Raw genomic sequence first — 17,464 nt, 5'->3', positions numbered from 1 at the left:
TTGAATGTTTATTACATATAATAGCTGGCAAGAGGTTTATCCAGACTTTTGACTTGTCCTTTTGAGTTCTTTTTCTTTTTGTGATGGGGTCATATGTTTGTTAGAAGCTGCTAATGTGATGTTTGGCTATGAGAAATTGTGAAGTTTTTAGATTTTCTAAGATTTATAGTAAAGTTTTGAATTCAGTTGGAGTGATCATATGGATTTAAATATTGAAATAGAATATTTAACATTGATGCGCTCTAGTATACTGTTTTGAGATTATTAATATATATTTAAAGTAAGAATTGATAATTAATTGTATAATTAGCCAAACATGATCATGCCTTGTTAGAGCATTCTCATTGGATTATGCAAATGTAAATTTAATGAGAAATTTAGCTAATAGGACTTGAAAATACCCTACATTGAATTATCTAATTTCAAAGTTTTTGACTTTTAGCTAAAGTAAAATTAAGGTTTATTTCAAATTTGATTGTTACTATTTCACATCTAAATGAATAAAAAATAATATCTTTATACATTCTCTCTCTTCCCTCTATTCTCCATCTCCGTTCTCATCCTTTCTCCTACATTATTTCTCTATATTATTTAATAAAAAATAATAATATATTTTCATATAAACTCTTAATTTAGAAAAAAAAATTAATAGAAAATAATTTTAAAAAAAATTATTAAATTTATAATATTTTATTATTATTTTGACTAATAAATGAGTAATCCAATGTGAAAATAAGTTTTGAATGAAATAGCCAAATGTAAAATCATGTCATATTATGTAAATTGTACATTTGCATTTAGATAATCCAATAAAAATGCTCTTAGAGCATCCGGTTGCGTATAAATTTTAATAAATAAATTTAACCTTTTGATAAAAATCCATCTCCATCCAACTATCTATTTTTGGGGAAAGGTTTTGAGATTTAGACAATAATTCCCTAAATATGGAAAATTATTGTTAATACCTAAATTATTTTTTACGAATATTTTGTTCTAACCAATAAAAAAGATTTTTTTTTAATTATCTACACTTTCTATCGTACTCATATTTGTTATAGTTAAAATTTAAAAAATTGCCATCCTTGAAATGATCTAATTTAAATTTATCATTTGTGAAAATATGATTTTTTAAAAATATTATTATTATAAAAGTACAAATTTCATAAATATTATTATTTAAATAGATAAGTAATTTAAAAAAAAAATTGTTACCAATAAAAAATCAAAAAGAGTTTTACTATGTATAAGTAAAGTCGCGTACTAATCTGAATATTAATATTGATTCATTCATATTTAAAATTTAAATTAATATTTTTTTAATAAAATTTATTTTTTAATCAATCACATCCAATTAATATAAATATTAGTACGCAGTTGTGTGTAATTAAATTTTTTCAATCTTATGGGTACAACAAATCACTAAAGTCGTATAAATAAATAAGTAGAAAAATTAATAAAAAAATAAAAAAATATTATTTTAACAAAGAACAATTTGGACTTGGGTCGCAAATTCACGTGAATCCTCCACTTATTGTCTCGCCCTTTCTTTAACATTTTCTGCGTTCATTAATTTTCCAGTCACTATTGACTGTTGTTACAGAACCAAACCCGAAGTCGAAATGTTACGATCTGATGAATTACATGAACACACTGACCTGTGTAGGATTATTTTGTATAATCTATGTGCCTTAAGTATTTTTCGAAATAAAATAGTGGTGACTGCTGAGACTCTCAGCTCCTTTCGGCCGACCCATGCAACCTACTTTACTCGTTTAGATCCCAGCCAAATCTACTTGATTTTGCGTCAAACTTTGTGAGGTTCCAGATTCCATGTCTCTCCTTCGCCGTTACAGTTCCTCGTAACGGCCATGGGAAGAAGCTGAGAGGAAGAAAGCACATTATCTGAATCTTGTACCCGAATAGCTCACATGTCGGATCTTAAAGCTTTTAACTTTACTTTCACTGATTAGCTAAACAAACAGTCAAGCTTAAAAGCAAGCAAAATCTGTGCAGCGATACAGATACAGCAAAAGCCAGCAAGCTAGAGAGCAGAGATCCTCCTAAAAGCAAAAGCTGTAGAGACTGAACAAGGCCAAGGAAGGTAGAAAAATGGGGTTCACCATGAGTCTGAATCTGCTACTTCTCGTAGCCATGGTGGCCACCAACATCCTCTCCCTCTACCATCTCTCTTGCACAATTCAAACCTCTGTAAAACCCCCAGCTCCGCCTCCTGTCCCTGACCGACTTCTTCACCAGCTCAACACCATACGCGCCACCATAAACCGCCTCACGCGCCTCCAACCCACTACCAATCCTGCCACCAAAGCCACCGCCGGCACCGCCACCATACCATCGGATCTCCTCCTCTACTCCCTCATCTCTCCCATCGCCACCTCCTGCCACTACCACCCAGACCTCCTCCACCGATATATGAATTATACCCCATTCTCTCTCTGCCCCCAGGACTCCGACGGGGTGGCCGAGACCCTCATCCTGCGTGGCTGCCATCCACTCCCTCGCCGCCGGTGCTTCTCCCAAACCCCACCAAAGCCCACCTCGTCTCTTTCCCACAATCCGTTCTCTCCATCGCTACCGGATCAAAACGTTGTGTGGGATAAATACACATGCAAAAGCTTCAACTGCCTCGTGCGCTCTTACCCAAACCTGGGTTTCGACCTCTCTACGGAAGCCACCCGATTGATGAGTTACAGGGACGACCTGGACCTCCCGATCCCACAACTCTTACAGATTGCCAAGGCGGCTAATTCTGTGCTCCGTCTCGGCCTCGACATTGGTGGCGGGACCGGGACTTTCGCGGCGCGGATGAAGCTCTACAATGTGACTGTTGTGACAACGACGATGAACCTTGGCGCTCCGTACAACGAGGCGGTGGCTCTGAGGGGCCTGGTTCCGCTGCACGTGCCGCTGCAGCAGCGGTTTCCGGTATTCGATGGGGTGGTGGATCTTGTGCGTTGCGGCCACGCCGTGAATAGGTGGATACCGTTGACGGCCTTGGAGTTCATGCTTTACGACGTGGATAGAGTGTTGAGGGGTGGAGGGTACCTGTGGCTGGATCATTTCTTTAGCAAAGGGGTGGATCTTGACAAGCTTTATGCGCCGTTGATTGGAAAATTGGGGTACAAGAAGGTGAAGTGGGCGACAGGGATCAAGGCCAATTCCAAGAACGGGGACGTTTACTTGACTGCGCTTTTGCATAAGCCTGTGTCCAAATGAAGGGGGAATTTGATGTAAGGTAGAGAAAATTTTCTGTGTTATATGCAAAATATCAGAATTTTATAGTGCTTTAGAACTTGGGTGGAGTTTTCTGTGCATTTAGAATTAGGTTGCAGTATTTTAACTATAAGTTGGTTGGATCCGGCATTTGTTGGTGCTACTCTTAATCTGAGAAACATTGAGTATGCTAGGTCTTTTGGTGAGAGGACAATTGAGTGTAAAGGTTGTTGAGAAATATAAGTCAGGGGATTTGTTGCTCTTTCTGATAGCGTAGGAGAGAATTCGATTGCATTATTATATACAGATTTAGGTCTTTGAGGCTCTGCCAATTCCAATTGATTTTGATGATATTTTGTCCACTGCACAGATCTGTCTTGAACTCTTGTTTGCATAAGTATGTCTGCAATATCATCGAATTATTTCAGTGTTTCTGGAGTTAGATATTGCCTTAAATTCACAAACTAATTGTCATTTTGGAACTCTCTTTTGATGTGCCCAAGTTCAACAATCAGAATCCGCATCTATGTAAGTGTTCTGGAACAGTTTCTTTCTTCTTTTTTTTTTTATAAGTAAAAAGAATCGAGTTTCTTGAGCCCTAGATCAGTAACCTTTTCACCCGAGTCCTGCTATGGCTGTGATATCGTCACTAGTTTTCTTGAGATCTCTACTGTATACTGGTATAATCGTCCCTTCTAGAGTGTTTCCTGAGAAGTGAACCTTTGTTTTTGGGCTGTGCAATGGATTCTGGTAAAGAAAGTGAGTTGGCATGCCTTGCATCAACCTGGATAATCCCTTAAAATTCACATATACTCTAGGCGGAGGTTAATAACCCATAGTAGTGATGAATTGTTAGTTAACATTTTGAATCTAATTCAAGAACAAATGTTTTTGATAAGTAAGACAATATTTTATTGATATTGAAATAGGCATAGTTCAAGTACATGGGAAGTATACAAGAGATTACACCTAGTTAGAAACTAGAAACTGATATAAACTGTTTATTTATTGCATAAAATGGACACAAGCCAACTAGAAACGGATACACCTAGCATCAATAAAAAATCAAATATGATTCAACTTTTTTGCATAAGTTTGCATGCGAAGAAAACTGAATAGGATTGTCAAAAATTAATGGGTTCCTTACGAATCCAAACAACCTAAAGACATCATATTCTTGCTTGGCCAAGTTTCGTAAATCATTATGCACTGTGGTGGTTTGATCCTTCTGTGAGTTATACTGTCATATCCTAGGAAGTCCAGCAAGTTCAAATCCCTTAAACTCTCTTAACCGTCTCCATTTCAATGGATTGAGGGTTTTGAGGATTTGATTTTGCTTCTCTCTCTGTAGCCTGTTCTCTATTTTCTCCTCATGAAACTTAAAATGTATCTATCTAAATTAATGAACACGTACCAAGATCCAAAATTGCCCATTCATGCGACTTTCTGCAACTTATATTTTGACTGCTTTTGGTAGATTCTGGTTGGCTTGCAGTATTGATCGCTGAGAATATTGCCCGCTCGAAGGATTGGATACCATGATTTCGTACACGCCTAGAAGATATAGTCCTTGGGGAAGGAGTTTAGCAAGCAAAATATATTACTTCTAGCAGGGTGGGTTATACACTTGCATGTTATAAGGGATGTAAGGGGTCGTAGAATGCAAAGAAGCATAGGAAGTTATAATTATGGATGTATATCTACAGGGATCTTGGGGGGAAAGGTTTATATGAGGTGGATGGAAATTTTTAGGTACTCCTGATTTGGTATTCACATCCTCCCATAAAATGTCACTAAATTGTTTATGCAAGTCCTAACTTTCAATGGCATGACATATTGTGATGAGAAAGGAGCACTACTGATCTATATTCTGGAACTACCTAATAATTACTCCAGTTGGATAATCTTTATTGGTCTTTGAGAGATTATTGCTATTCCTGTCAGTTATGTAGAAATGAACCTTCAGAGCAGTTAAGCTTGTTCTATCGACCACCATGTGGTGGCCTTAGCCCAAAAGTGAAAGTATGGATTCCATTACATGTTATAAAGTGGGGAAAGGAAGCAAAGCATAGAGAAAGGGTAACAAAAAAGAAGGATCAAAACTCTTTGCCTTTTCAGGTGCTATTGCTGCCTGGTTATACAGCCAGAAAGGGTTCATAGAAATCATGTGCCGCCGCGTTGGATAAAATGTCTTTATCCTATCATGTCCGTCTTTTTAACATTCTTGTCTTCACTGCCAGCGAAAAAGGGAAATCATTTCACTCTTCATTTAGCTTTTACTTCGTCGATTATGTTGTTAACTTTCTAGAAAATGGGCTTGAGCCTAGTTCTGTCATTTGTCCAAAATACTTTGGCAACTTTCTATAATATCAAACTTAGATTAACGGGGATGCTTATATTTTGAGACAGCCATGACTCTGTTTCTATGGATTGCCAGCCTCTTTACTGTTAGCTCTTCATTTGTCATATTAGCACTCATCTTCTTAGTGAAGACAAGAACGCCAAATGGACATTAATATAATCCCTCTTAAATAGACAAATGCTACTCTAAGGTAGTCCCCTTCCAAAACCAAAATATCGACTAGAAAGAAGCAGTTTGTGGCTGACAGAGCATCCTTGCAACGTTTCTACATCATCTTTATGCTAGCGGCTAAACCAGCAGCTGTTCGCCTCAACAGGTTTTGCACATCAAGTCCTTGCAGCAAGTATGAAGTCATTTTCAGTAAGTCCACCTGCACAAATGCAAAGCATGTTAAAGAGGAAAGAAAGACAGAAATATCCAGTTCACTGAAAGCTCGCCCAAAAACAATAATAAGAATATCGTCTAGATCTAGAGTGGAGGGCCAATATCAATATGGCCCAAATCAAAGCCCAAGGCCCACTACCCTTGAAGAATATCCATTCGGAGAAGTCACTTGACTGCCCTGATTATTAGGTATAAATCCTCAACTTATGGATATTCACGATATGACGATCAAATAATTCCAATAACTTAGGGATAAGCCTTACACTTAAGTATAGCGTGAACCTAATTTGTTGATAGCATTGATCCAATGGACCTCTACACCTATATATATGGGTAATAGTTAAACCTCAATCCATCTAATTACATTCTTGAATTATTATCTATAATTTGTTACTGAATTAGGCATCGAAGTTGTCATAGGCACCTAGGGCCACCCACATAGCGACTTGTAGATTGACAATTACGATCAGTGGTGGGACACGTCCTTTACGTAGAGACAAGAATCAATTCTAATGCCTCTTAGAGTGATGTCTAGCAGCCTCTTTTAATGACAGTTAGGGGATATAGTGAAGTTAGCTGCTTTTAAGTCTAGTTAGAGTTATATTGGTGCTACCTGCACCCCCATTAACTAGGTGCCTCAGTCCCACCCCCGACCCAGATTCCCCCATGGGCGGGGATGACGGTTTGGGCCACCGAACCCTGGCACTGCCTCTCATGGGCAGGTGCCCCCTTCTGGATGCAGGGTGTAGATTGGCCCCCCAATTCATTTATCGTCTGTTCAACACTATGTTACACGGTTGTAGAATACATTGTACAGATCTTACAAAAATTCCAACAAAATTGTACAAAGCATTAAAAAATATAGCTCTTATAAATCCAAACAAAAAATATATAAATAAACTTACAGATAAGAAATCTAACAAATCAAACAAAAAACCAAATTGAACAAATCGAACAATAGACCCACGAGCGACCCACGAGCCACAACCGTGGTCATGGATCAAACAGATTAATGGGATGATCTATATGGCCCATGGTTGCCATGGTCATGACCGTGGGTCATTAAACTTGAAGACCAGTCACGACATCACAAACTCATGGTCGCTCGCTCCTCTAGGGTTGGGCAGCATATCACCACCAATTACTACCGTATCCAACATCTGCTTAGCCAGGGTGATGGCCCTGTCCACAGATGGGGGCATGCAAGCAAAGTTGGGAGCTGGAGGTTGGGCCCACTTACCCTTGTCCATGTCCTATGTATCTTAAAATACTAATCATTATAACTTTTCTAAATTTTTAAATAAAAAATAATTCAACTTTTTCAAAATTTTAAAATAAAAATTATATTAAAAAATTATATTCTAACAATATTTTAACTTTATAATATTTTTTATTCAACTTTTTCTCTCTCGTTTCCTAAAATCTAATAAATACTTAACTCAAACTATCTCACTATTATTCACAAATCATCTTATTATTATTCATAAAATTTTCATTTCATCTCATTTATCAAGCAAAGCATGTTAAAAAAGAAAGAAATATCCCAATTCACTGAAAAGTCGTGCAAAAACAATGATAATATGGTCCGGATCTAGAAAAAAGAATCAATTTCATAGATTACAGATCAGTGACAAATATAAATGCATTTTGATCCAATGGATAGCATTATACACATTAACAAACATGTTAACTGAAGTAAAGATACCTTCTGGCTTCTTCAACATCAGCTACGGTTTGTAAACTTTGTATCAATGCGGTGATCATACAAAGCTTTCATATCTTCCATTGGCTCCATTCAGAACAACACTGGCAACAACTAAGGGAAACTTTAAAGTTTCCATCTTAAAATTATCAATCTCATTTCATTCCATCTCTTTTATAATCATTCAAATACAAATACTTTCAAACTAATCATTACAACCTTTTCAATTAATCATTACAATTTTTCTAAAGTTTCAAAAAAAAAAATAAAAAATAATTCAACTTTTTCAAATTTTCGAATAAAAATAATATTAAAAAAGTATATTCTAATAATATTTTAACTTTATAATATTTTTTATTCAACTTTTTCTCTCTCATTTTTCAAAACCTTACAAAACATTAGATCTCATTTGGTTATGCAGTTCAGATGAGATGATATATTTTGAATAGTAGTGAGATTTTTAGTTAAGATGAGATGAGATGATTTGTAAAAAAATATGTTTGAATAGTGAGATGAAATAAAATAGTTTTTACCTTTTGGGATTTGATAAAGGGGTGGGTCCTGCTGTTTGGATAGCAACCGTTCACTTATTATTTTACACTATTCACTTTACTATTTGTTAAACTTAAGGTTTTAAGGTTCGTATAATTATATATTTATACATTAATTTTGATGATAACAAATGAATTCAAAGAGTAAAGAAGTCTCAAACTCAAGTTATCTACACAATGAAGTCAAGCACATTAAGGAACCAAGCATGAGTAAGAAGGGAACAAGTTTACATTAAAACTCATAGAGTAATGTTGTAAATCTCTTAAAAATTTGAAATTAGGATTAAGGCTCAAAATTAATATTTTATCATAAAGCATTAAAATACATTTTCCACATGTGCATGAATATTTTGAAAATTAAATTTGAAAAATTTGAAAGATGATTGATTGTCATCTTTCACATGTGAATGACATGATTGAAGTTTTGAATTTTGAAAATATTAAAAATAATTGATTGTCATCTTTCACATGTGTATGCTTTATTTGAATATTTTCAAAAGTGATTGATATTTTTTTTGACTTATAAAAAAAGTAGATGATTTTGTTTGAAAATTTTGAAAATATTAAAGATGATTGATTGTCATCTTTCACATGTACATGCTTTATTTGAATATTTTCAAAAGTGATTAATGCTCTTTTTGACTTATGCAAAAGGTAGATGATTTTGTTTGAAATTTTTGAAAAGTAAATAGTACTTATTTTGTCATAAATGAAAAGTTAAAATATTATGTTTGAATTTTTTGAAAAATAAATGATGTTGTCTTTGACAAATGAAAAAGAATGAACTTTTATTTGAATTTTTAAAAAAAGTGAATAATGTTGTATTTGACATGTGAATCTTTTTAATTTTGAATATGAAGTCTCATATGCCTATACATAGATTATTTGAGAGTTTCACATTTACAACACCAAGAGCATACAACATTCATTCAAAGTTTTCATTCTCTCTTCTCTAAACATTGAATCTTAATCCTTGTTAATTTTGAGAGAGATATCGTTTGGGCTGTATTGTTCTTATTTCACTCATTGAGAATTGTTTTCTGATAACTTACCCACTATTAGTTCTTGTATCAGTAAAAAGGTTTGTATAACTCTTGTGCGTGTAGAAAGTGTTATACATAGGAAATAGTTGAATCACCACGTGTAAGATGATTGTAAGTATAGAGGTTATTCTACACGGATCCTTTGTAGCGGTGTTGTTCAAATGTGTAATAGGTTTTTATCTCCACTTGAATGAGGTTGAATAGTAAATTTGTGGATCCTCAAGGGGTAGCTTGAGACGAGGGAGTATGCAGTGGGGCCGGACCTCGTTAACATACTGAATTTGCTTCTCTCTTACCCTTACTCTTTATATTTATTGCTGCTTCGTATTTTGTTTATATTTTATATTGTGTATTTGATTTATAATTGTTAATTTTTTAAATATAACTCAATTCATCCCCTCTTGTGTTAGTCATCTGGGCAACACTGTTTTATGTCATATTTACACTGTTTATTTCACTTTATATTGTTTATGTTAGTGGATGTTTTCAAAACTTAGAAATGAAATATAAACAATTCATGCTGTTTGGATTGGCAGACTTGATTGTCGTATAGCCTAGAAGAGATACTAAACCGGACCTAACTCAAACTATCTTATTACTATTCACAAATTATCTTAATACTATTTAAAAAATTTTCATCCCAACTCATGGGTCTATATATTTTTTTTAAAAAATAGCTTCTTATAAATATACTAAATAAAAGAGGATGTTGGGCTATAAGGTTTTACATCATAAATGATGCTTTGCTAGTTAAAACTTGAGAGATCTTTTTAGAGAAAATTTATTTGTAAGTTTTATTTTACACACCCAGCGTGTGCTTATGTGGAAAGCTCGTGTGCTGATGTGCAAGCTTTCCACAAAAGCTATATTAAAAAATAATTAATATTTTGATTTTTGATTTTTTATTTTTAAGTTAGAATATGTCCCATTTTAAATGATGTGTTAACACACAGACTTATGTAAAGGAAAACTCATCTTTTTAATATTGAAGACAAACATGGAGAGGTAAGAAAATGGAGAAACCGTTTATCTCATAGCTAGGCATTGATCATGGAAGAAATATATATAAATCTATTTGTTTTTATCATTCCTCTGATTTGCAGCAACTGCATGGTGATTCAAGAAATATTCTCTTCAAGGATTTAGAGAATATTTGCTCGACCTCAAAATGGAGTTCTTGGATTATGAATCATGACAAAGAACTGGGACATTGTACTGCATATACATTTCGAAAGATCTATGGTGGTATCAAAATTCATTGGCATTGGCATCGTCAGTGTAATCACATTTGATATTGCAAAGATAGTTGAATGTCTCCACACACCTTCCTCTTGCAAAAAGTACTTCTAGATCTTTAGAGTTTGACAAAACTCCCACATGGTCTCAAGTATCTCCGAGATCTACAGAGTTTTTTGTTTTTGTTTTTGGAATTCTAGAGTCTAGATTGGAAGAAAGAAAGACTATAAAGTGAGTATATGGTATTTAATATTACCTTATCACTTTACTCAATCAATCATAAATGTTATAAGACTTAATTTATGTGTCTATTTCTTTTTCATTTTAAACTCTTGAATTCGGGCAGAAATTCGAGGGTATTCAAATTCAAATCCCTCCGTTACTCATAAAATTAAAAAGAAACAGAAGAAGATCTTGCAAAAAAAAAAAAAAATTGTGATCAGTAAGGAGAATATGGTAAGGTGTCCAAAACCTTATTGGAGTAAAATATTAACAATAGTCAGAGAACAGCACCAGTAGATGATCAAATAGGGGGTTTTTTTTTTTTTTTTACTTAAAAAGCATGTTCGGAATAAAGTTTCGACTAATCTTTGTAATGAACAAGTTCTCAGTTAAGAATTTCTCATAACTACACTTGGATAATGCAAAGAAAAATTCTCCTTATCATATGGCCTAAAAATGGTTTGCATTCAAGAATTTTAAAACTGGACTTGAAAAAAATTAAAAACTAAATATTTCCTTATCTGCAATAAAATCCTATATAGCCGATCCATTTACAACTCAAGAGTGGCTCATTTGTTTTGGCAAATTATTTTATCACATCTCATCATTATAATTTTATTAAATTTTCATATAAAATATTAAACAATTCTTTTTTTCGAATCCTAAAATAAAAATAATTTTAAAAAATAATATTTTCATAATATTTTATTTAATTTTTATCTCATCTCATTTCACCTATATAAACAAACGAGTATCAAAAGAATTGAATACGGGGTAGAACAAAACCAGTTGAGCTTCTTTGTCATGTTAACATGCCAGTCCTAAGTAGGGATGTCAAATCGTGTTAACTAGTCATGTTCGTGTCGTGTCAAAGCATGTATATTATACTATATAGGTCAATCTTAACCCAACTCTTTAAGCTTATCGTGTCAAAATCTCAAACCCTAATATGACCCATTAATATAACGGGTCGTGTCGTATCAACTTGTTTTGACTCATTAGCAAATATTATGAAATAGATTAACGCGACACAATATGGCATGTTTCAAACTGTTTATGTAAATGGATTAAATAGGTTCGAAATTAACCATTTTGACTTGATTAAATTTAGTAAAATTTTATATAAATATTAAAATCACAATATCTATAAAAATTATAAAACTAATTACAAGTCCAAAATTACAATCCAAATAATAAAAATATTGAAATTAAAATTCTAACAATTTTATTTTTAAGTATAAGGGTATAATTGTAATTTTAACTTTTTTAACGTGTCATAACGGGTTGACCCGTTATCAACCTGTTAAGCAATCGTGTCTTAACGGGTCAACCTGTTTGGACCCGAACCCTTTAAGTCTAAGCCCTAGCCCACTATTATCGTATCGTGTTCGTGTTGAGTTAACGGACCATGTAATATATTGTCACCCCTAGTTCTAATGGCTATTTATGGACATTTGAGTCTCGAACTAACTTTTCAACAAGATGAAAGTTTAAAAAATCATGTCGTTTAGTACACAACATTTTTCACAATTATGTTTTAAATGAAAAGTATTTATTTTATAAAAATACCTTCATCTTATAATATTATTGTAAAATGTGTCATAAAAATGTGGAGTGCGTATATCATTACTTTTTGATTCACAAGGCAATAAGATTTCATCAAAATGGTAAGCCAAGCATAAAAAGTTACCCAACACTCCAGAAGTTAGCAAGCATTGAGCTCAAACCCATCAACCCCCAGTTTTATTAGTTTTACTTATATATGTTAATATGGTATATTTTAAATAATTTCATATGTCGATTAATAATTGATAGCAATTTAAAATGTGTGTTATCATTGTATGAATGAGAATGACAATTACTAGAATGAAGAATAATACTTTTCATATTTAAATTAGTCTAATTTAATATATATATATATATAGCCTAATCCAAATGGTCTCAACTCACTTATTAATCCTTGGGTCCCCTGTAGTCTTTTATTTCATGGGTATCGGATAATTATTTGATGATTCTTAAAGAATGGCTCTATAATCACTGACTTGGCATCTAAATTTGGGTCTCAATAAGTGTAATTTTATTTTATTTTATTTTATGTATTTTTAAAATATTCTTAAATATTTAAAAATAAATAAAATTTACAATATCAATAAAAAAATATTTATTTAATCATTAAGTAAAAATAAAATATATCTGAAAAAATGTTCAAAACCACAGTTTTTGGTACCGTACCGTACCGGCCGATACGGCCGGTATATTCCGTACCGGTCACCAGGCCAGTACAGGTAAGGTACCTGTTTCGTACTGGCTGAAATACCGGCCGTACCGGCCGGTACTGGCCTATATTTCGGCCTGTATCGGCCTGTACCGGCCGGTATTTCGGTATTTCGGCCTTCATTTTTTTTTTTTTCATTTTTTTAAGTTATAATCTTATTTTTTTACCCCAATTCATATTAGACTATTTATAATTTATATATACATATGTATTCATGTATAATTTATTCATATATAGATTATTATTTTGAAATGTAATTTATATATATAATTTATTTATATATCGACTATTCCGAAATGGTACACGAAACGATACCGGTACCGAAATATTTCGTTCCAGTGCCTTGACCGGTACGCCATCCGATACGGTATTCAAAACATTGTTCGAAACCCATTAGCGAAATGCCAAGCATTTCTCAATCCTTAAAAGATGTAACTTGTCATTTGACTTCTTTTTCTTTTACTGATGGGATCATAAGTTTGTTTTAGCCATATAGTTTATTAGAGCACTTCCAATAAATTTTTCATCATATCCTTTAAAATATATCATCAAATTTCATTTTTTCTATTTTACATACTGACTTTTACAATATATCATATATCATCTTATCTATTTTTTCTTCATATCATTTTAATATTATACATTTTAATATTTTTTGAGAGAAAAAGTACAATGAGAGAAATTAATTTGAGAGAAAAAGTACAAGAAGAGATAGAAAATAAATAAAAATATGTTTACATTTGAGTACATTTTCTTCTACATCTAGAGGCAATACTTTACAGAAATAAAAAATAGAAATAAAATGCACCATCCGTTAGATGCACCTTTTAGACAACTTTTCTTTAAATTTTACGTAACAATGGATTTTACAAAATCCACTGTTAGTTCTCTTAGGTAATGTGAAAGTGAATAAGAACATTTGAATATATATATATATATATATATTTTTAGATACTTTCCTTTGTAAAAATAGATAGGTATATTTAAAGAATTATTTAAATATAATTTTCAACCATTGAAATTGAATTTTCTTTTGAAAATCTTTCTTAAAAAATGAGAGAACCAAACATTAACACATGTATTTTTATCAAGAGAAATAATATTTATAGTCGTGGTTGTGCAAGCGGCATACAGTCGCTTTGAAAAAAATGAATTAATATGGGACCCATATGAAAAAAAAACTAACTTTTTAATCGTAGACCCTACTTTTATTCAAAACAATTACGCAATGTTTATAATTCCACGACTATATATAACATTGTTCATTTGTCAAAAAGGATAAACAATGCTTCAGAACCCTTTTATCTTGGCAGCAGCGACAGCAAGACAAAGCAGACAAGGATGCCACTTCCTCAACCATCATTCTGAACATAGATATATCCAAATGCAATCTGCATGAACGAATCCCTTTGTCAAACAAGAAGTTGGGGCCTTTTGGTCCCTAATTCACGTGCCTCCTGTTATTTCTTTCCCTTTCTTTCTTTAACATTTTCTTTCTTTATTAACCAATTCTAATTGACCTGCATCAAACTTTGTGAGGTTCCAGATTCCATGGCCCCACCTTCGTCATTACAGTCCCTCGCGACGGCCATGGGAAGAAGAAGAAGCAGAGAGAAGCAATACACATCATCTGAATCTTGTACCCGAAGCTCTCCCACATAGGATCTTAAAAGGTTTTGACTTCACTTTCACTGATTAGTCAAACAAACAGTGAAGCTTAAAAGCAAGCAAAATCTGAGTACAGCGATACAGATACAGCAAAAGCCAGCAAGCTAGAGAGCAGAGATCCAGGCTAAAAGCAAAAGTTGTAGAGATCCAGGCCCGAAACTTGGAAGGCAAATAAATGGGGTTCACAATGAGTCTGAATCTGCTGCTTCTCGTAGCCATGGTGGCCACCAACATCCTCTCCCTCTACCATCTCTCCTCCACAATTCAAACCTCTGGGAAGCCCCCCACTCCACCTCCTGTCCCTGACCGACTTCTCCACCAGCTCAACACCATACGCGCCACCATCAACCGCCTCACGCGCCTCCAACCCACAGCTAATCCTGCCACTAAACCCACCGCTGCCTCTGCCACCCTTCCGCCAGATCTCCTCCTCTACTCCCTCCTCTCTCCCATCGCCACCTCCTGCCACAACCACCCAGACCTCCTCCGCCGATATATGAATTATACCCCATTCTCTCTCTGCCCCCAGGACTCCGACGGGGTGGCCGAGTCCCTCATCCTGCGTGGCTGCCATCCACTCCCTCGCCGCCGGTGCTTCTCCCAAACCCCACCAAAACCCACCTCGTCTCTTTCCCACAACCCGTTCTCTCCTTCGCTACCGGATCAAAACGTTGTGTGGGATAAGTACACTTGCAAAAGCTTCAACTGCCTCGTGCGCTCTTACCCAAACCTGGGTTTCGACCTCTCTGCGGAAGCCACCCGATCGATGATCTACAGGGACGACCTCGACCTCCAGATCCCACAACTCTTACAGATTGCCAAGGCGGCTAATTCTGTGCTTCGTCTCGGCCTCGACATTGGTGGCGGGACCGGGACTTTCGCGGCGCGGATGAAGCTCTACAATGTGACTGTTGTGACAACGACGATGAACCTCGGCGCTCCGTACAACGAGGCGGTGGCTCTGAGGGGCCTGGTTCCGCTGCACGTGCCGCTGCAGCAGCGGTTTCCGGTGTTCGACGGGGTGGTGGATCTTGTGCGTTGCGGCCACGCCGTGAATAGGTGGATACCGTTGACGGCGTTGGAGTTCATGCTTTACGACGTGGATAGAGTGTTGAGGGGTGGGGGGTACCTGTGGCTGGATCATTTCTTTAGCAAAGGGGTGGATCTTGACAAGCTTTATGCGCCGCTGATTGGGAAATTGGGGTACAAGAAGGTGAAGTGGGCGACAGGGATCAAGGCCAATTCGAAGAACGGGGACGTTTACCTGACTGCGCTTTTGCAGAAGCCCGTGTCCAAATGAAGGGGAAATTTTGGGGTAAGGCAGAGAAAAGTTTTCTGTGTTGATTGCAAGATCAGAATTTTATGGTGCTGTATACTTGGTTGGAGTTTGCTGTGCATTTAGAACTAAATTACAGTATGTTAAATATAAGTTGGTTGGATCCAGCATTTGTTGGGTGTAGTTTCAATGTGAGAAATTATTGAGTTTTCTTGGTTGTTTTGGTGAGTTGACAATTGAGGATTGAGGGCGATGCTTATGCGTTAGTTGGACCAAAGTTGAATCCGGTTGAAGGCAGGGGATTTCTGGTGTGGTAAGTTACTGTGCTCTTTCTGATGACATAGGAGAGAATTTGGTTGCAATATTGTATCCATATTGATGGCTCTGATACTCTGCCAATGGCCCAATACCTTGGCCGAGTGACACAGTCTCTATTTCTACTTTCTTTTGGATATAAGAATTGATTTATTTCGTTTTATCTCTTCTCATAATTATAATTTTTTTAAATTTTTATATAAAAAAAAGTAATAATTCATTTTTTTTAATTTTAAAATAATAATAATATTAAGAATTAATATTTTAATAATATTTTATTTAACTTTTAACTTTTATTTTAATTCGTCGTATCCCATCTCAACTCATTATCAAACCACACCTTAATCTATCCATGGACAATTTGAGAGGAAAAAAAAAATTTAATGCAAAGTGAAAAATGAAACTCTTCAAATCTTTTCTCCATCAAGTAGGATTTAAGCACTTCACTTGTGTGCTCGATTATTGTATTATTTGATTTATCCCTTCCAAAATCAAGAGGGCGACCATTGATCAAAAGAAGGAAGAAATAAAAAAATCGAAGAGAAATGTTATATCTATAAAGGAATCTTATAAAATAAACTAATAAACTAATGTAACTTGGTATAATATTTCAGATTCTTTTTACTGTAAAATAGATAGATATATATATATATATCACACAAGATCACAAATCTATTAATGTAACTTATATGATATTTCAGATTATAAAATTTTTTCTCCATAAAATAGATTTAATATATCACATTAAGTCACGTTATTATTTTGTAAATTTATATTTATAAAACTCATATGTGATCTAGCATTTCCCATAATCGAAGGGTGACCCAAGCCCAGGTGAACAGAAATATCAACCTTGCTTCCCCAAACCATATAAATTATGTGGCCACAATACCGTGAGTTTAGGAAGATTTTATTCTTAGTTCTAAACAGCACTGCAAGGATAACGTACATAAATTGAATTTTGAGTTTTTCTTGTTTTTGGGATTCATGAAGGGTAACGCTACAGTTACCATTGTAGCTTCCCGTTTTATTTTACCGCTTGACATGGCATACGTATAAATAATATTTTAAAAAAAAAGGTGGTCTCCCGCCCAACATCCCTCCCCCCTTATTTCCTCTTTAGACTTAGAAGCAAAGTTTTAAATTCCGTTCTGGCCAGAATGGCCGGAATTTGCAATTCTGGTGTAGTGTCTGATACA

At 34.7% G+C, this 17,464-nt stretch overlaps 2 protein-coding genes across 2 annotated transcripts; both read left to right on the top strand.

Annotated features, from left to right (window-relative positions):
* The first annotated feature begins 1,602 nt into the window (after nt 1-1,602).
* On the top strand, nt 1,603-5,135 carry LOC122279942 (probable methyltransferase At1g29790). The gene is made up of 2 exons (XM_043090858.1): nt 1,603-3,253; nt 4,709-5,135. Exon 1 carries the CDS (start codon nt 2,110-2,112, stop codon nt 3,232-3,234), a length of 1,125 nt encoding a protein of 374 aa, XP_042946792.1. The 5' UTR covers nt 1,603-2,109; the 3' UTR covers nt 3,235-3,253; nt 4,709-5,135.
* A 9,201-nt stretch (nt 5,136-14,336) lies between these two features.
* On the top strand, nt 14,337-16,428 carry LOC122279940 (probable methyltransferase At1g29790). The gene has a single exon (XM_043090851.1). It carries the CDS (start codon nt 14,850-14,852, stop codon nt 15,972-15,974), a length of 1,125 nt encoding a protein of 374 aa, XP_042946785.1. The 5' UTR covers nt 14,337-14,849; the 3' UTR covers nt 15,975-16,428.
* Nucleotides 16,429-17,464: the final 1,036 nt, after the last annotated feature.

This window comes from Carya illinoinensis, chromosome 10, assembly GCF_018687715.1.
Source record: "Carya illinoinensis cultivar Pawnee chromosome 10, C.illinoinensisPawnee_v1, whole genome shotgun sequence".
In the NCBI taxonomy this organism is placed as follows: domain Eukaryota; kingdom Viridiplantae; phylum Streptophyta; class Magnoliopsida; order Fagales; family Juglandaceae; genus Carya; species Carya illinoinensis.
Note: the sequence above shows the minus strand (reverse complement) of the source record. Positions and strands in the feature narration are given on the sequence as shown.

Excerpts from the sequence above, each read along its gene's own strand:
- LOC122279940 (XM_043090851.1), top strand. The coding sequence starts at position 14,850 with ATGGGGTTCACAATGAGTCTGAATCTGCTGCTTCTCGTAGCCATGGTG.
- LOC122279942 (XM_043090858.1), top strand. The coding sequence starts at position 2,110 with ATGGGGTTCACCATGAGTCTGAATCTGCTACTTCTCGTAGCCATGGTG.